Below are 20,450 nucleotides of genomic sequence, written 5' to 3'. Positions count from 1 at the left end.
TAAGAGAAATCAAGGTTGTCTGTTGTTTGGTGTTTTACCTTTATCATCTTTAGGTGACCAGCTACACCTTAATCAGTTAGTCCTTATACTAATTTTTGTTTGTTTCTATTTTTTTTCAACTATCTGAATTTTGATTTCCAAATCAGTGTACTGAATCATGGTTGCTTTGGTATCCTGTTAGGAGCTGAATCCTGTTACAAGAGCAGTTCATTGGTGAACATGATGTCAATTCTGAGTTACTCTAGAACATCATTATTAGTTATCTTGATGTTTCATGATATTTAGAAAAGTGGAGTATGAGCACTGATTATTTTGTACAAGAAGTTAGGTGTGTGATACTTCGGTTTGTGCTCTGAGACCTATAGAAGCTAGCAAATATCATTGCTTGACAGCTTTTTAATAGTATCTATACAGAACTTGATTTTAAGTTGTCATCATATTGTCTGATGGTCTCCCAAAGAGTATGTTAGGATCCTAGATTTGTTTTTTTCTTTTCACCTTATTGGTCTGTTTAAGCAGAAGAATTCTGTGGTAACGGTAGTTTCTATTTTACTGCTTATTGCTCCCTTCAACATCAATTGCTTCTTTCAGGAAATTTTCTCTTTATAGAAGATTCTTATACAGTAGATCTCCTCTGATGTTCAAACTGGCCCCTTTGACCCATTATTCAAATCTTACCTCATTTCTGGAACTTCCCAGCATCTCTTCTTGACCATTCTACATTCTTGTGGGTCTTTAGAATATACCTTAATACCCACCTCCCCCCAAACCCATCTTAAGTGGAAAATAACTGTCACATTCATGTGTGAATATATAACAGATGCTATTTTTTATTCTGCGTTTTGTGTACGTTGTTCTATATAGTCTATTAATTTCATATGTGTTTGCCAGTTAGATTGAAAGCTACTTAACTGCAGTCAGGTTTATAGGACCAACAGCCTATAAACTTCATAGGAGTATCATATACCCTGTGGACCCTAACAACAAATATACAGTATTTATCCACATCCATTGGTCTCTGCAATATTTTCTACTAATAGTAGTTGAATATACAAAGAAAAAGTGATACATCTGCTATCCAAAACTACTTTCTCTCTACTTCCAGTAGCAAAGTCATGTATTGTGTAGCTTTGTGATAAACTTTTTGATATTTTGAAGGAGATGGAAGAGTAATAAGCCCTTCACCTCGTAATAAATCATCATTCATCTCATCCACAACAAACGTGACAGAACTATGTGGGCTGGAAATGAAAACTACCATGAGTTCCTTATCAGCATTTGGAGATTCTTCCATTCAGACACCTTCAAAGTCCAGAATCCGGCAGGGCTGTCATAGTGCTGGCCCAAATGTATCTGGTAATGAGGGACTATCATCTCAGTTTTAAGAGTTAAAATTTAGTGCTAGGAGTCAGCCTTATAAAGGGGTAAAGATAGCACTAGAATAGTTCTGTACTTGCAACCAATCTATGGGGCAAGGGAAAAATTATTTGATATAGACAGAACATATATACAGAACATGTAGTTTAGGGTTGAGGAGGAAAGAAACAAACTCAAATGTAGTAATTAATTTTAAGTGTAGAGAGCTATGGAAACTGTACTTTCCAGAAAAGATATTTGTAGGTGCCAAAGTTCTCCAAATATAAGGTGACTTTAGTTTCAAGATTTTAAAGGCTTTTCTTAACAAGTAATTTGTATATCATTTTCAATAGGTGATCATATTCATCTGGCGAGCTCATCAATGCCATCATTTCCCATTCTGCAGCGTTCTTCTGAAGAGAAAATTCTTTACTCAGACAGGTTGACCCTGGAAAGGTGAGGACAGTTTCTTTTTTTTTTTTCTTTTTTTGACTAGATAATATATAAACATGGTACAGGATTGGAAAGATAGAAAAGTCTTTCTCTCTTCTCTTGTTCTCCAGCTCCCCCGTTCTCTCACATAGGTATAATCATTGTTACCAATTTTTTATTTATCCTTCCAGAGGTATGGGGAGGGGATTTTATAGCTGTGTAATGTAACAGAGCTTACCTATACCCTGAAAGAGTAGTATAGCAATTCTGGACTACGACATTGATAAAAATGGATTTTAGGATAGAAAAAATTACAGTGTAGTCTTCATATGGGCCCTCTGGGCCCTGTCCAGTTGAGTTCTTGTTACCTCACTGGCCTGACCTCCTGATTTTTCCTTCATTCACTCTGCTGAAGTTACCCTTGCCTCCTTGGTGCTGCGTGAATACACCAAGCAGGCTTATACCTCAGCACTTCTGCACTTGATGTCCCCTCCATAGAATGCTGTTCCCCCACATGTCTGTAGGCTTACTCTCTAACCTCCTTCAGGTCTTTACTCAGATGTCATCGTGTTGGGGATAACCTTCCCCGGCCACCATCTCCAAAGCTACTACCCCTTCTACCCTGACACTCCCCAACCCCCTTCTTTGCCTTATTTTTCTTCTTAACATTTATCACCCTCTAACATATGAAGTATTTTACTTATCAAGTTTATTCTTTGTCTCCTCCTACTGGAATATAAGCTCCACAAACACTGGGAGTTTTGTTCAGTTCTGTATCCCTAGCACCTAGAACAGAGCCTGGGACAAAATAGACTAAAAATTTTTGAACGAGTGAATATATTTAGGATTTGATCCCTAGCTTTAAATCTAGGAAGCCCTTGAACCCTCTTACACTGTTGGTGGGAATGCAAACTGGTGCAGCCACTCTGGAAAACAGTATGGAGGTTCCTCAGAAAGTTAAAAATAGAGCTACCTTATGACCCAACAATTGCACTACTAGGTATTTATCCAAAGGATACAAACATAGTGATTCAAAGGGGCACATGCACCCCAGTGTTTACAGCAGCAGTGTCCACAGTAGCCAAACTATGGAAAGGGCCCAGATACCCATCCACAGATGAATGGATAAAGATGGATAAAGATGTGGTATGTTATACATACATAACACATATATAATAAAATGGAATATTTTTTTTGTGTGTGTGTGTGTGTGTATAATGGGATATTACTCAGCCATCAAAAAGAACAAAATCTGGCCATTTGCAACGACGTGGATGGAACTAGAGGATATTATGCTGAGCTAAATAAGTCAGAGAAAGACAAATAGACAAATACCATATGGTTTCATTCATATGTGGAATTTAAGAAATAAAACAGATGAATATAGGGAAGGGAAGGAAAAAGAAAGTAAGATGAAAACAGAGAGGGAGACAAACCATGAGAGACTCTTAACTATAGGAAATAAACTGAGGGTTGCTGGAGGGGAGGTGGGTAGGGGGATGGGGTAACTGGGTGATGGGCATTAAGGAGGGCACTTGATATAATGAGCACTGGGTGTTATATAAGACTGATGAATCACTAAATTCTGCTCCTGAAACTAATAATATAGTATATGTTACCTAAATTGAATTTAAATAAAAAATAAAAAATAAAAAAATTTAGGAAGCCCTTGGCAATAGAATGGTGGATGAAGCACCCCTATCCTACCTTAGTGCTATAACCAGTCTAGACAAACCATCGCTGCTATGCATACCTTTAGCTTAGCAGTGTGTTTCCAAGAACGAATTGTTTTTTTTAAAAGACTTTATTTATTTATTTGAGAGAGAGAGAGTGAGCAAGCAAGAGAGAAATGGAGTAGGGGGAGGGGCAAAGGGAGAGGGAGAAGCAGACTTCCCGCTGAGTGGGGAGCCTGACATGGGGCTTGATCCCAGGACTCCGAGATCATGACCTGAGCCTAAGGCAGATGCTTAACCAACTGAGCCACCCAGGCGCCCATCCAAGAGCAAATTGTTAAGCAAACTTCTTACAGTAGCAGTGCACACCTGACTGAATTGTCATAGACCATCTGTGTGTGTAGTTGGGAAAAAGCTCTCCGGAGGGTGTGATGTATTGTAGGCAGAGCACCACTTGAGGGCACTAAATCTCATGACAGCTTTGCAGTATTGTTCCAGCATCAAGTAGGAAATACAGAGGCAAAAGTATTGTCCAATATACATGTGGTATTAGGGCAGGAGGTGTAGCAACTCAGGGATTTTGTTGGCCGAACAACCCCCACCCCCAACCCCCTCCCGGCGAGCCCTGGCTTATTATGTGTGTGTGTTTGCTTGTTTTGCTGCATGGCAGGGACTTAGGGGGCTAGGGGATGGATAAGTGAGCCTTGCAGTTGGGACTTAGTTATTGGATTTGGAATCTGAGAAAGTGACTTTGTTTCAAGCTATAGTGACTTATGTAAGAGGGAGGTCCGAGATTATTTATTTTCCTTTCTCAGTGATGAGTGACTCAAAGATTGGATGAACTAGAAGTTGGGGGTATTGGTAAGTTAACTGAGAAACAGAGGAAGACTGAAGCAGGAAAAATGAGACAAAGTTTTTTGCTAAGTGGATAAAGACATCAATTTTAAACTAGAATATTTGTCATTTATTAATTTATAATTTATAAGACAAGGAGCAAATGTGGTAGTATTGAATGCATGAAATGAATTCTAAATACTAAGCACACATTAAAAGAATTCAACTATTGTCTATTATGTTTTACTTTTCTTCTATTTTAAGCCGATTTTTTCAGGGTCTATATTTTTAAACATCATATCTTTTTTTTTTTTTTAAGATTTTATTTATTTATTTGACAGAGAGAGAGAGAGATAGCAAGGGCAGGAACACAAGCAGGGGGAGTGGGAGAGGGAGAAGCAGGCTTCCTGAGGAGCAGGGAGCCCGATGCGGGGCTCGATCCCAGGACCCTGGGATCATGACCTGAGCCGAAGGCAGACGCTTAACGACTGAGCGACCCAGGTGCCCCTAAACATCATATCTTTGTCAACCGTTCACCTTCAGTCATTTCTTTGTGCTAATCATCTTTTCTCTATAAATGAGGACGATTCTGATCACATCCACATTTCACTCATGCTTGTAGCATTCTGATTTATTTTCTTTAAAGGTTACATTTGCTTGATTTTTACTGAAAGGAAATAGTTCTAATAAGTCTCTCCCTTAGAGTTATTCACACACCGATCAATACAGTGACATTTTCCTTGAACACTGTTGAAAACCTTAGAGTAGAATCACTCCTCTCTGGCCATTTTATTATAGTAGTGGAATTCTTAAAGGGCCCTGTATGTATTTACTTCACATGTAAGACATAGTAACTTTTTGCACAATGGAGGCTTTACTGTTTCAAATACAGCTGAAAGCATGTAGTGGTAAGGTTTCATCCTATCCTGTAGCATTCTAAATGTTCTTCAAAGTCTAAAGTTAATGTTGAACATGTAAACATTCTTAAAATCTAAGCTTCTGAGGAAATGTGTTATAAGGACCACATTTCCATTAATGGATTTTCAGGATGAAACTGTTTCCATCAAAGGGAGCTGTAGGTGGCTGAATTTCTTACTTTTCCTAAGATGTTATCCAGCTCAAGAGTCTATGATTCTATGAGAGACCTGTGTATAAATTGTTGTTTTTTCCCTGATGACTTAGTTGTCTGGACAGTCCGTATCAGTGGATTGATGGCAAGGGCATCTCTTGTGTTATGTGACGTGGCTCTGAATCATTTCAATTTTGAGAAGGCAATTACATTGAGTGTTTTCTGATGTTAATTCAATTTTATGTGAAATAATTGATATTGGAGATTTTTTTTAATACAATGAGAGCTTAGACTAAATTTTAATAATTGCCTTTGTCAAAGTATATTGTCTTTTATAGAAATGATTTACAACTAGATCTAGGAGGCTCAGTTCCTGGAGGCAAGAAGTGGTTCTGTTTATCTTTTTTCTCCTCACAGCATGGGAGCACAAAGGTACTCTTAATAATATTTGTAATAATAAAACGAGGAGGCAGGTTGTCACATCAAAACTTTATTAACTTTTTAAAATGTTTTCTAGGCAAAAGCTGACTGTATGTCCTATCATTGATGGAGAAGAACACCTTCGTTTGTTGAACTTCCAACACAATTTTATAACTCGGATCCAAAATATTTCTAATCTACAGAGGCTAATATTCTTGGATTTATATGATAACCAAATTGAAGAAATCAGTGGGCTTTCTACTCTGAGATCCCTCCGTGTCCTTCTGCTGGGGAAAAACAGGTAATCTTTGTAGAACAAATTTGTTTATTTACTTAGGGCTAATGTTGAGACTTCCAGTGTCTAGATGGCAGCTCAGAATTGAATAATACTTAAGAAACTAATAGACTGAAAAAAAAAGAAACGAATTGACTAAAATTTGTTAAGATTATTTGAATGGATTAAGATTCAGTCATAATTTGTTTTATGAGATTCAATCTGACAGTCAAACCAAATAATATTTATTGAATGTGTATTTTATTATTTCCATTGCTTCCCAGTGCCATATTTTTATATGGAAGTAAATAGCAGACTTTGGCCTTAACTTTTTGTTTTCTCGGGCTATCTTGTAAGTGTGTGTATTCACTTTGGGCTTATGTGTGTTTCACTTATAATTCCTCCCAGTGCTTGACTGCGGGTAGACATTTGATATTTCATGTTTGTCAAATTACTGATTGATTCTTGTTCAGATGGTGTTTTCAGTATGTATTTACTATTACATCCTATATGAACTTCCCCAGTTCCTTTTGTAAGACTCTATTATGTAGTACAGTTACACAATTTCTGACTAATTTCCTTGGTATTTGTCTATGACTTTTCATTCTCTTTTGCTGGATAGCTTTTGCAATGCCTACAAAGAAGAGCTGTTTAGCAAACTCCAAAAATGATTTTTATATTATCAAATGATGAATTTTAGATACCAAGCTTGGTTCCACCCCCCCCCCCCCGCCCCCCACCGACAGCATGGATCTCGAATTACTTCTTTATTCTCACTGGCCAGTGGTAATATAGGATGCTTTTTCCAAGATCATGCCCCAGAATCCTAGGCTCTTGTCTGTTCTCTGTGGTTTCTTGGAAGTTCCCACCAACGTAGTTTATCGCCTATACTTGGTTCAAGCATTAAACTGAGCATTATGGTAGCTGGAGGGAATTTGGGGAAATTATAGGAGCATGGAGTCTTAGAGCATAAAATGACCTCAGAGATCAGTTCTCTCATTTCACAGATGAAGAAATGGAGCTGTAAAGGGACTTTTGCAAGGTTAGGTATGTATAAACTGTACACAGTAGGAGTACCCCAGCGGAGCAGTTGAGTGAGGTAAAGGAAGATGTCAACTTTTCATACATTTAAGGCATTCCCTTCTAGGTGCTCCCTGTTGTCTCTCCCAGAGATTTCCTAACTAGTTCCTGATCCCTGGAGTTTTTGATTTGTTTGCATAGCTTCCATTTATTCTTTGGCACTATCGCCTTATGCACTTCTTTCAGTCCTTCAGTATTTCCTAGCGGCGTTTTTAATCTCCTTTGCTAGTTTTAAACATAGTGTCTAAGAGCTGCTCCTGGGTCCCAGTGTTTTAAATCAACTCTCAATCTACTTTTCTTCCTGCTTCTACTTTGCAGCTTCTCTGGCTTCTTGGAAATAACCTTTTTAAGGTTTTTAAAAACTAATTTGTGGATCAAAGTCACCAGTCCATCTGACCTTCTGACCTTTCCAGAGGTCTCTGCTCCTCCAGTTCTAAGGGACCTAATGCCCTTTTCTGTATCCTTACTTTGGCCAATTAAAGCAATCTAATGCAGTCTCTTCTTCCTCTTTCTACTTCATCTTTTTGTTCATTTTGTTTGCACTTGGTCATGGTTTACTTTATTCTTCACATAAAGAAAATAGCCATTAAGCAATTTTAGAGCTGTTAGTGTTCTCGAATAAAAAAGAAAGTCAGAATGACAACTTTCCACATTCTCCCAAAATGCATATTTCTGAAGTATCAGAACAATGCACATCTGCCGTGTTCTCAGGTCAGCTGTGTGAGTCTTGAAGATACGAATCTAACCTGAGGCAGTACTTTAGTGAATTTTAGGCAAATCTGGCTGAGAAATGCTGGAGGAGAGAGCAGCTCTTCTGCCACCCTGTCTCTCCAGGTTTGTCTTGGATGAACTGTTGCCCCCTGCTGGGCGAGTCCGGGAAGTTTTCTCCCTCTCACTTTGCAAAGCACTGCACTATCTTAGTCCAAAACAATGGAGCCAGATGTTACAATCCAGGGCAACCATATTCCTCTAAGTTCAAGCAGCTCCAACAAAGATTTCTGCCCCAAAGCTAAAACGACTGTGCTCAGATTCTGTATATGAGGTTTGCATTGCTACCGAAGAACCCCCAGTCCTTCTGTACCACTGTGCTACTGAAGTTCTTGCCATCTCACTCTTCTGCTTTCTGTGTTCCTGTTTATCCTTGTGAGATCTTCTGGTGCCCTCATGATCACAGGCTAACAGGTAAAACTTCTATGCATTTTTTTCTGATCACCCAGGACTAAAGATACAAAACTCTCCACCAGGCTCTGGGATTCCATATTCCTTTCCTATTACTTCCTTGAAGGTCTCCACTTAAGGATTTGTCTCTAACACCCGAAAAGCCTAGCCTTCATATAGATTCTGCAGTGGGGTCCTTATGTAGGCCTCAGTATCATAATGTAGCCTGCAGAGATGGGCTCTGATGTACTAGGTATTTCAAGAGCAAAGCAGGTGAAGAATAACTTTGTAAACAGTTTTGTCTGTTTTCCTATCTGGTAGTGTCAGCATAAGCTTGAGAAATTCTTTTAAAATACTAAGGAAAAATAGGGATAGGAAGAACAAAAGATAAGATGGGGGGAGTGGTGTGTGTGAGAGAGAGAGAGAGGGAGAGAGAGAGAGATAAGGGAGAGAACTGCTGTCATATTGTGATGTGGCATAGTAGGTGTATGATAAATATTTTTTATACACCAAATTGGATTGAATTGGTTGTGGTGATGTAATTCTGGATTTGGCAATAATGGCTGAGGTCACATGGAGATGGAAATTCTCTAAGTTTAAACTGGTACTATGTTTACATGTTAATCAGCATATATGAAGTTTCAAGGGATGATCCAGGTTCTGGAAACATTTAGGAAGGTAGAAATGGTTCTTTGAGGCAGTAAGCACTGGCAACAGAAATAAATAGTGATAGGCAGATGATGATCAAGATGGATTGCATGTGAAAAAGTGTTCAATATCGCTCGGCATCAGGGAAATCCAAATCAAAACCTCAATGAGATACCACCTCACACCAGTCAGAATGGCTAAAATTAACAAGTCAGGAAACGACAGATGTTGGCGGGGATGCGGAGAAAGGGGAACCCTCCTACACTGTTGGTGGGAATGCAAGCTGGTGCAGCCACTCTGGAAAACAGTATGGAGGTTCCTCAAAAAGTTGAAAATAGAGCTACCATATGATCCAGCAATTGCACTCCTGGGTATTTACCCCAAAGATACAGAAGTAGGGACCCGAAAGGGTACGTGCACCCCGATGTTTATAGCAGCAATGTCCACAATAGCCAAACTGTGGAAAGAGCCAAGATGTCCATCAAAAGATGAATGGATAAAGAAGATGTGGTATATATATACAATGGAATATTATGCAGCCATCAAAAGGAATGAGATCTTGCCATTTGCAACGACGTGGATGGAACTGGAGGGTATTATGCTGAGCGAAATAAGTCAAACAGAGAAAGACATGTATCATATGACTTCACTGATATGAGGAATTCTTAATCTCAGGAAACAAACTGAGGGTTGCTGGAGTGGGGGGTGGGGTGGGAGGGATGGGGTGACTGGGTGATGGACACTGGGGAGGGTATGTGTTCTGGTAAGCACTGTGAATTGTGCAAGACTGTTGAATCTCAGATCTGTACCTCTGAAACAAATAATGCAATATAGAAATATAGAAAGAAAAAAAGAAGAAGAAGAATGTAGCAGGAGGGGAAGAATGAAGGGGGGGAAATCGGAGGGGGAGAAGAACCATGAGAGACGATGGACTCTGAAAAACAAACTGAGGGTTCTAGAGGGGAGGGGGGTGGGAGGATGGGTTAGCCTGGTGATGGGTATTGAGGAGGGCACGTTCTGCATGGAGCACTGGGTGTTATGCACAAACAATGAAGCATGGAACACTATATCTAAAACTAATGATGTAATGTATGGGGATTAACATAACAATAAAAAAATTAAAAAAAAAAAGATGGATTGCATGAACTGCATTTCTACCCTTTCTTTGCCATTGCTCCTTTCCTTTTACTGAATTATGGCAGTAGGAGAAAGTAGGATCTGTAGGAGGGGAAAATATAAAAGGGAAATAGTTTTTGTTTTGTTTTGTTTTGTTTGAACTGTCCAGTTGGAGGCAGTTGGACAGGTAAGGTAGCCAGAAAAGATAGGAATGAGGGAGGCAATGGGTGGGCCCTAATCATTAAGGAATATAAGAATGGGTATTTTAGAGATAAAATGCCGTGTTTTAAAATTTATAGCAATGTTTTAGCTTTTCATAAGATGGCAAATCAAAAATTCCAAATATTCACAAACTGAGCAGGTCCAGTAGAAAACATTTAAGTGGTGTCTAATCTGTGAATGTGATAAATAATCCTCTTATGAATACTCTTGGACATAAAACTCATCTATTTAGTTAGTATATGTTTATTTATTCATTAAACAAATATTTCTTGGTTCCTACCCAGTGCCAGCCCCTTTTATAAGTGCTGGGGATGGAGTAGAGAATATGTTGAAATTTCTGCACTCTTGAAACTCACGTTTTGGTTTGAGGAAGGAGATCATAAGAAGGTAAACACATAAACAATATAATTTTAGGCAAGGATAGGTGCAATGAAGTCCATTAAAGTAGGGGAAGGAGAGAGTAATGGGGATAGGAAGGGGGAGTGAACCATGCTAAGTTCTGGGTGAAGAACTCTGAGGAAGAAGGAGCAGCGAGGATAAACACCCCCAGGCAGAAATGAACTTGTCAGGTTAGAGCTCCAAGAAATCCCCTGTGGTTAGAGCAGAGAGAGCCTGAGCCGTGGTAGGAGATAAGCCTGGACAAAGAGTCAGCCGCCACAAGGTTTAGGGCCTTGAGAACTGAGGTAAGGAGTTTAGATCATGTTCTGAAGGAAACTGCCTTGAATAAGTGCCTTGTCCTAAGGTTCTTAGAAGTAGAATTGCTTTTTCCTAAAGATACAACTTTTAAGCTGTCTTTGGGACATTTCCTCCAATGGGATTGCATCTTTACCATTATAATTAAATCAACGGGAAATATGTTTTTGTTTTATATATGTATTTACATATAATCTCTCTCTATATACATATTTGTATAGCTATATCTATAGCTGTCTCTCTACTTATCTATAGAGAAAGAATAAATTAAAATGAGTTTTGCCTTAGCATGTTTTGATTTACAATAAATTTGATACATCTGTATTTCTACTCCACTTATTCTGATTTTCAGAATCAAGAAAATTTCAAATCTGGAGAACCTCAAAAGCTTAGATGTCTTGGACCTTCATGGAAATCAGGTATTGTAAAGCCCCTTTGTTTCTTTCTTTTCAGCAAAAAAGTCTGAGAAAGTTTGGTATTATAAAAGTTTTTTTTTTTTATTATGTTATGTTAATCACCATACATTACATCATTAGTTTTTGATGTAGTGTTCCATGATTCATTGTTTGCGTATAACACCCAGTGCTCCATTCAGTACGAATGATACTTGTGTTGAAGTATTTCAAGAGTTACTTTACTGGGGCGCCTGGGTGGCTCAGTCATTAAGCATCTGCCTTTGGCTCAGGTCATGATCTCAGGGTCCTGGGATCAAGCCCCGCATCAGGCTCCCTGCTCAGCGGGAAGCCTGCTTCGCCCTCTCCCACTCCCCCCACTTGTGTTCCCTTTCTTGCTGTCTCTCTCTGTCAAAAAATAAATAAGATCTTTAAAAAAAAAAAAAAGAGTTGCTTTACTGATTCACTGAAATTTCTAAGGTATTAAGCCTGTTTATTTAAGATATGGTAATCCCTTAGCAGTAAATGACAGATGAAACTCCTAAAACATTTGGAATCCTTAATAGTTACGATAATTTCATTTCTTATTTACTCTTTTATTTTTAATTTATTTTATTTTATTATTTATTTATTTGACAGAGAGAAAGAGAGAGAGAGCACATAAGCAGGGGGAGTGGCAGGCAGGGAGAAACAGGCTCTCCACTGAGCAGGGAGCTTGACATGGGGCTCGATCCCAGGCCAGGGATCATGACCTGAGCCGAAGGCAGACGCTTAAGGCACCCCTAGTCTTTTATTATTTTTAAAATACATATTTTCCAACCCTAGCCCAACAATTAGAATATTACTAATGATTTTCTTCTACTTAGGTATTCCTCCTTTATTCTGAGGCCACCACTATCCAGGATTTCACATTTATCATTCCCTTGTGGGTTTTTTTAAGTTGGTTTTATCACATATATGTGTCTAAATAATACCTTGTTTAGTAGTATTGTGTTGTAATTTAAAAAAGGTATTATACTGTATATTGTCATCTAGTGTTTGCTTTTTGCATATAACATTAGCTTACTGAGATTAATCTATTTTGATTAAGTAACTGTAGTTTACTCCTTTTTGCTGTTGTAAGTTCCATGGAATGATTATATGAAAACTTTTTTTCTCCAGTTTATTATTGATAGACATTGAGGTTGTTTCCTTTTGTTTGTTTCCTTTTAGGAATAGCCCTTCTAAGAGCATTCTTGTATGGGTTTCTTCCACATACCATATGTCACTCTAGGGAGTGAAACTGATAGAACAGAGGTTATTTAAATGTCTAACATAGTGGGGGTGGGAGGGATGGGGTGGCTGGGTGATAGACATTGGGGCGGGTATGTGCTATGGTGAGCACTGTGAATTGTGTAAGACTGTTGAATCACAGACCTGTACCTCTGAAACAAATAATACATTATATGTTAAAAAAAAAAAGAGGATAGCAGGAGGGGAAGAATGAAGGGGTGGAAATCGGAGGGGGAGATGAACCATGGGAGACTATGGACTCTGAAAAACAAACTGAGGGTTCTAGAGGGGAGGGGGGTGGGGGGATGGGTTAGCCTGGTGATGGGTATTAAAGAGGGCACGTACTGCGTGGAGCACTGGGTGTTATATGCAAACAATGAATCATGGAACACTACATCAAAAACTAATGATGTAATGTATGGTGATTAACATAACATAATAATAAAAAAAATGCAAAAAAAAAAAGATAATGTCAAATTGTTTTTCAAAGTGGTTGTACCAGTTTATATTCCCACCAGTAATGCAGGATAAATCCTGTTGCTTCACATTCTTTTCAACATTTGGAATTGTCATACTACTTTTTTTTTTTTATGACTCAAGGATTTATTAAGTAATACATGCAAAACATACTGCTAATTACATTAGCAAAAGATCAGTGTAAAAACACCCCGCAATTCTACAACTGTCAATTTAAAAAATGTTGTTCTAGTAGTTGAAAGGTACAACCTTATATTCTTGCCAGTGGGTAAGTTGTACAGAGCTTCATTAGCACGAGCACAGGCTTCCAGAACCTCATAGACCCAGAGGAACATGGTTAGGCAGAGCAACAGGAAGTGTGTGTCCAGGGGGGTAAGACCAAGAGGAGGGTCAGCATTAGTCAAGGTACAGTGTTGGTGATCTGGCAAGGCAGTGATGCTAAGAAAGTTCATAGTTTAGGAATACCTAAAATATTTCAAAAACTATAAAGCTGCAACATGTCATTTTTGCACCTAGTTACTGGAAAACTAAGTAAAGTGCTTATTAGCTTTGAATAAAGTAACAAGGAAATAAGAATACACCTTTACTAATCTACAAAAAAAATTTCTAATGCATTATCAGAAAGATTTTATAATATAAGGAGGCATATTGCTCATTAAGAAGGGATTCTGTAGGGGCGCCTGGATGGCTCAGTCGTTAAGCGTATGCCTTTGGCTCAGGTCATGATCCCAGGGGCCTGAGATCGAGCCCCACATCGGGCTCCCTGCTCAGCGGAAAGCCTGCTTCTCCCTCTCCCACTCCCCCTGCTTGTGTTCCCTCTCTCGCTATCTCTCTTGCTGTGAAATAAATAAATAAATTCTTTAAAAAAAAAAAAAAGGGATTCTGTAAGAAAAACACTAAGTTAGCAACTATGGGAATGACCAGTTCAAAGATGAATTATATGCCCAATTTCAGGAGGGATGGCAGGTCTAAGAAAAAGCTTAAAACAGTGATAATACCGATCTTTCCTTATCATTTACTGCATTTGACAGAGATTAACCTTTTAAAATTTTATCTGTGACACTTTTACTCAGTTTAATTTTTTCTTTTTTTTAAGATTTTATTTATTTATTTGACAGAGAAAGAGATAGCGAGAGAGGGAACACACGCAGGGGGAGTGGGAGAGGGAGAAACAGGCTTCCCGCTGAGCAGGGAATCTGATGCGGGGCTCGATCCCAGGACCCCGGGATCATGACCTGAGCCGAAGGCAGACGCTTAACGACTGAGCCACCCAGGTGCCCCTACTCAGTTTAATTATGATGTGTACAATGTAGTATAAATTAACCTCCATATTTTGTCAAAATAACTGTCTTCATTCTTTGATCACCTCCCATGCTGCTCACACCCCACCCCAGTGCGCCCACAGCTAGAGCAGATACTTCATCAGAGGAATGTGGGAGTAAGAGGTCTGTTCAAAATCTCAGCAATAGCATATACACTACGTTTTTTTAAAAAGAAAATCTCGGGGCGCCTGGGTGGCTCAGTTGGTTAAGCGACTGCCTTCGGCTCAGGTCATGATCTCAGGGTCCCGTGATCGAGCCCCGCATCGGGCTCCCTGCTCGGCGGGAAGCCTGCTTCTCCCTCTCACACTCCCCCTGTTTGTGTTCCCTCTCTCGCTGTCTCTCTCTGTCAAATAAATAAATAAAATCTTTAAAAAAAAAAAAGAAAAAGAAAAAGAAAATCTCACTACAGGGGTGCCTGTGCCTGAGTGGTGCAGTGAGTTGGGTGTCCAACTCTTGGTTTCGGCTTGGGTCATGATCTTAGGCTTGTGAGATCAATTCCCAAGTGGGAGTCAGCGCAGTCTGCTTGAGATTCTCTTTTCCCTCTGCCCCTCCCCCATAAAATAAATAAATTAATTAAAAAAAAATCTCACTACAAAATCAAAAAGATTGATTCAAAGAATTTTGAGTCCTTACACTCATTCCATTATGACATAAAGTCAGTGTTAGGGAATGGATGCAGGCTGATAAATTACTGGTGTGTTAGATGGCAACATTTCATGATTGTGAAATGTTGTGCTGCTTTCTTATCAGAAACTAGTTAGTGTCTCCATTTCCAAACATGAGACATTGCAGTCTCTTCTTCTTCTTTTTTTAGAAATAAAAATAAGATTTTATTTGGTAATGAAATATACCAAGTGTAATCAGGAAATATCTTTAGGTTTTAGGGTTTTAGGGGATTTGTGTATTTTCCTTAATAGTTTTATGTGTTTTTCAGGTTTTGTGATATAAACATGTCTTTTTTTTATTAAGTTAGCCACCATAGAGTACATTATTAGTTTTTAATGTAGTGTTCAATGATTCATTAGTTGCGTATAACACCCAGTGCTCATCACAACACGTGCCCTCCTTAATACCCATCACCCGGCTACCCTATCCCCCACCCCCCTCCCCTCTGAAACCCTCAGTTTGTTTCCCAGAGTCCATAGTCTCTCATGATTTTTCTCCCTCTCTGATTTCCCTCCCTTCAGTTTTCCCTCCCTTCCCCTGTGGTCCTCCGTGCTATTCCTTATGTTCCACATATGAGTGAAACCATATGATAATTGTCTTTCTCTGCTTGATTTATTTCTCTTAGTATAATACCCTCCAGTTCCATCTATGTTGATGCAAATGGTGGGTATTCATCCTTTCTGATGGCTGAGTAATATTCCATTGTATATACGGACCACATCTTTTTTATCCATTCATCTGTTGAAGGGCATCTCGACTCCTTCCACAGTTTGGCTATTGTGGACATGGCTGCTATGAACACTGGGGTGCATGTGGCCCTTCTTTTCACTACATCTGTGTCTTTGGGGTAAATACCTAGTACTGCAATTGCTGGGTCATAGGGGTAACTATTTTTAACTTTTTGAGGAATCTCCATACTGTTTTCCTGTAGTCTCTTCTTAAAGACAAAGATCTTGAATGGCTTAGTGCCTAGTGTTCTCAGCACAACAGTGCAACTTAGTTCACAAGCTATTTTGGCAACTCTTAATCTGAGCAAGAATAGGAGCTCTTGAAAAATAAGGCTTTAAGAAGGCTTGCCATTTTAGGGCTAAATTTTACTATAATGTGAAAGTTTGAAGTCTTACCCTTTAAACAAATAAAACCTAAAAATGGTTGGTTCAAAATGGTTTTATGGAAAAAGTAATCTGTAACAAAAACTTGGCACTATGTGAAAGGCTCCACCATTTTTGAGCAAAGCATATAAAATTTCCGAGGTGGACAGGGCAGGAGAGGGGCCCACACATTTATAGCAGCAGGCATTTTCTTTTCCTCGTCTTGACTGGAGGGCAGAGAACCCTCAAAGAGCTTCATCCAACACTGTCTTGAGGCCTTGCTTCGTGAGAGCTGAAGCACTCAGGTGTTTTCCAGCACTGATCTCCTTAGCCATGGCCAAACCCCGTGGCTAGGTGATGGGAGTTGGCTTCTTCTCCTGCAGTCACTCAGTCATGTCTTTGTTGTCCTTGAGATCAAGTTTAGTCTCTACCAGGATGATGGGGGTGTTGGGACAGTGGTGTCGCACTTCAAGGTACCACCATGCTCGAACATTTTCAAATGATGCAGGATTCATGAGAGAAAAGCAAATTAAGACCACATCTGTTTGTGGATAGGATAAGGGACGTAATCTGTCATAATCTTCTTGTCCAGCTCTATCCCATAAGCCCAGATTCACCCATTTTCAATCTACCATAACATTGGCAGGATAGTTGTCAAAGACAGTGGGGATGTATTCTCCAGGGAATCATTGGTTTAACTGATCGGTAGGTAACTTTTACCTGTAGCTCTGTCTCCCACCACCACACACTCGGTGGCTGCATCTGGGCTGCTTGCTGGGCTGCTGTGGCGTCGGGGCGCTGAAGCGAGAAGCGGTGGGCTTGCGGGGTGGGGTGTCAGGGCTGCTGTCTAAGCCACATCACCCTCCCCCTACGGGAAGCCAGAGCCAGCAGCGGCCACCACCCAAAGCTCTGAAATTGTCATACTTCTTAATTTTTGCCAATTAAATTGGTATAAAGTAGTGTCTCTTTGTGGTTTTGATTTCTATTTCCGTGATTACTATATAATCTGGACTTTTTATTCTATTGGGTCAGTCAGTTTGTCTGCCTCTCGGTCTGTCTGTCTGAATTTGTCTGAATCTGGTTTGTTACGTTCCCCCTCCTTCTCTCTCAGAGCATCTTGGCTGTTTTTTAGTCCTTTGTTCTTCCATTGAAATGTTTGTCTTTGAAATGGATTTATTTATGAACAGCTACATGAGCTACACTCATGCAGACGGTAGAGCCTCTCATGAGGTGGTAAGTGTACATTCTGGGATGATCCATGAGTCCCTGCCTGTTAATGAACAAGATCTGTCACTGCCACCTGCAGTTGGTTAAGTGCAAACTTCAGTATGATCTCTCTAGGCTTTCTAACAACTGCTAGTCCCAGTCGTTTTGGTGAAAAGCTAATGGAATAAATGAAAACCTTGACAGATCTAACTAGATCACATCCGCTAGGTTCTAATCTCACCCAGTCCCATCTGTGTGTATCTGTGTGTATCTGTGTGTGCCCAGAATGGGAGGAATGTTGGTGGCCTGGGAACTGTCCAGCTCTGCAGGCTGATTAGTGGCACTCTAGTAGAGAAGTTACCCAGTTAGTTGAGGGTGGAAGGGGAAGAAGATTAAAGAGTTTTGTCAGTAAAAGAATATCGTATGCAAAAGCACTGAGACTAAAAACAACACGATATTTTTTACTGCTTGAGAATTTAGCATGTGTTGAAGAACAGTGAGAAATGAGGGGAGAGAAGTAGCAGAGGCCAGACTGGGGAGGGCTTTGTATGCCACACCTGAGGAATTGCTATTTTATCTTGTAGCCCACTATTTTTATTTTATTTTATTTACTTATTTTTTATTTTTATTTTTTTGTAGCCCACTATTTTTAAAACTATTCATAACTAATTGCAACATTTTATGGTAGCAATTTTTAAAGTTTATTTTAAAATGTATATATGATAATTAAACATATTTATGTAGTTTTCACATTATATTATACCTTTAAGAATTCATTTTATTTATTTTTTATTATATTATATTTTATTTTTAGAGCAAGAGTTGGGGGTGAGAGGCAGAGGGAGAAACAGAGAGAATCTTAAGCATGGAGCCCAACAGAGAGAATCTTAAGCATGGAGCCCAACACAGAGCTTGATCTCAGAACCCTGAGATCATGACCTGACCCGAAATCAAGAGTCAGACGCTTAACCCACTAAGCCATCCAGGCGCCCCTACCTTTAAGAATTCATTGGGCATTACCCAAGATCTATGAAGAATCCTGGTTTACGAATAATAAACATATCACTTGATCCATATGTAATGTGTGGGAATTATTTACCAACCATTATGTTGATGAAAAATGCTCTGTTCCTTGTTAGCTGACCTGTGTTATGTCATATAATTTCAGCTTTGTGTTTGTACTTATTCTGTGTATTGAGATTAAGTATTTGTACCACACAAATTATTTCTCAAGGCTCTATAACTACAAGAATGAAGTTTTACGTGAAAATCCAAGTCTTGTTTCAAAATATCTAAATCCACTAAGCAGAAATTTGGAGTATTTCAAAGCAAAGACAGCCGTGGTGACCTTAGGCTTCTAAAAAGTCAGGAGATAAATTATTCAAGATGAAACAATGTCCAATTCTAAAAAGAAAATAGCATCAGGTAGTTAAAAACGTAAAAGAAAATTAAGTGAATATTTTTTGTTTTTGGAGTTTACTTTTGTTAGAAATAAAAATGATATTTGGTGTACATCGTGAAATAAAACGTATTTGGTTTATGGATGTGAAAATGGTCTGAGGGATGTTAATAGTGTGCAAGAGATAGGTTGGGGATAGAAGGAGTTGGAGGAAAGTGAAACGAGACAGAACAGTTGAGAGACTAATCCAGTAATCTTTGTGAAAAGTGAAGGTGGCTCGACCTGAAGTAGTAAAAATAAGGATTTAATAAGGGGGCAGATTGGATAAATATTTAAAAAGTGGAAACATCAAGATTTAGCAATTGATTATATTTGAATAATGAAGAATACAAAGGAATCTGAGAGGTTGGCTCTCAATTTCTGACAGAATTTTTTTGGTCTTCCAGAATTTGTTCTCTCGGTAAAAGCATTCTTTAACGTGGACACAAATGTGCTTCAGGAAGGATCTTTTCTTTCAAGGCCATCTTTTCCTTCAGGGAGAGTTTGTCCTTTCTGTGACTGCTTGACTGAAAGCAGACATTTGCCCTTTAGCATTGCTGAGTCAGAAGGTTGTCTTTATCCAGACAAAGCCGTCTGGGTTACTCTTATACATAAAGATGAGCCTGGAGTATCCAGCTTTCCTAGATGTATTAAGAAGCCCTGCGGTCTCCTGGAGACCCTCTCTCTGATCAGTATGACCCATGATTGGGCTTTCCGACATTCCCATCATTTCTTCTTCTTGCTGTGAAGTTTATTAACTAAACAAGAGCTGTGCTCTCACCCCACGCCACCTTTTGCCTGAAATTTTTATCATTTACTGTGACTTTGTCCATGGCTGCTATGCGTAATAGGCTCCATCAGAGACGCGCACAATTCTGGCCTATCTGATTGCAAACCAAGAAGCCAAACAATATCCCCAGTGATTTTTATTTTTTATTTTTTTTTTTAATTTTTTTTTTTTATATATGTGGGTTTTTTTTTTTTTTAATTTTTTTATTGTTATGTTAATCCCCATACATTACATCATTAGTTTTAGATTTAGTGTTCCATGATTCATTGTTTGTGCATAACACCCAGTGCTCCATGCAGAACGTGCCCTCCTCAATACCCATCACCAGGCTAACCCATCCTCCCACCCCCCTCCCCTCTAGAACCCTCAGTTTGTTTTTCAGAGTCCATCGTCTCTCATGGTTCTTCTCCCCCTCCGATTTCCCCCCCTTCATTCTTCCCCTCCTGCTACATTCTTCTTCTTCTTTTTTTCTTTCTTAACATATATTGCATTATTTGTTTCAGAGGTACAGATCTGAGATTCAACAGTCTTGCACAATTCACAGCGCTTACCAGAACACATACCCTCCCCAGTGTCCATCACCCAGTCACCCCATCCCTCCCACCCCACCCCCCACTCCAGCAACCCTCAGTTTGTTTCCTGAGATTAAGAATTCCTCATATCAGTGAGGTCATATGATACATGTCTTTCTCTGTTTGACTTATTTCGCTCAGCATAATACCCTCCAGTTCCATCCACGTCGTTGCAAATGGCAAGATCTTATTCCTTTTGATGGCTGCATAATATTCCATTGTATATATATACCACATCTTCTTTATCCA

The 20,450-nt window shown here is 39.2% G+C and overlaps 1 protein-coding gene and 1 pseudogene across 2 annotated transcripts in view; one reads left to right on the top strand and one right to left on the bottom strand.

Moving 5' to 3' along the window:
- LRRC49 (leucine rich repeat containing 49) overlaps positions 1-20,450 on the top strand; it is a 167,171-nt gene that overhangs the window by 4,788 nt on the left and 141,933 nt on the right. The window contains exons 4-7 of one of the 2 annotated variants that reach the window (XM_036095171.2): positions 1,159-1,356; positions 1,710-1,812; positions 5,882-6,085; positions 11,328-11,394. In XM_036095171.2, coding sequence (XP_035951064.1) covers positions 1,159-1,356; positions 1,710-1,812; positions 5,882-6,085; positions 11,328-11,394 — 572 coding nt within the window. The remainder of the gene's footprint in view (positions 1-1,158; positions 1,357-1,709; positions 1,813-5,881; positions 6,086-11,327; positions 11,395-20,450) is intronic. The other variant, XM_036095173.2, reaches the window with a different exon arrangement.
- LOC118537592 (ras-related C3 botulinum toxin substrate 1 pseudogene) lies at positions 16,388-19,672 on the bottom strand (annotated as a pseudogene).

This window comes from Halichoerus grypus, chromosome 8 (genome assembly GCF_964656455.1).
Source record: "Halichoerus grypus chromosome 8, mHalGry1.hap1.1, whole genome shotgun sequence".
NCBI classification, from domain to species: Eukaryota; Metazoa; Chordata; class Mammalia; order Carnivora; family Phocidae; genus Halichoerus; species Halichoerus grypus.
This window is presented reverse-complemented; position numbering and strand designations above follow the sequence as displayed.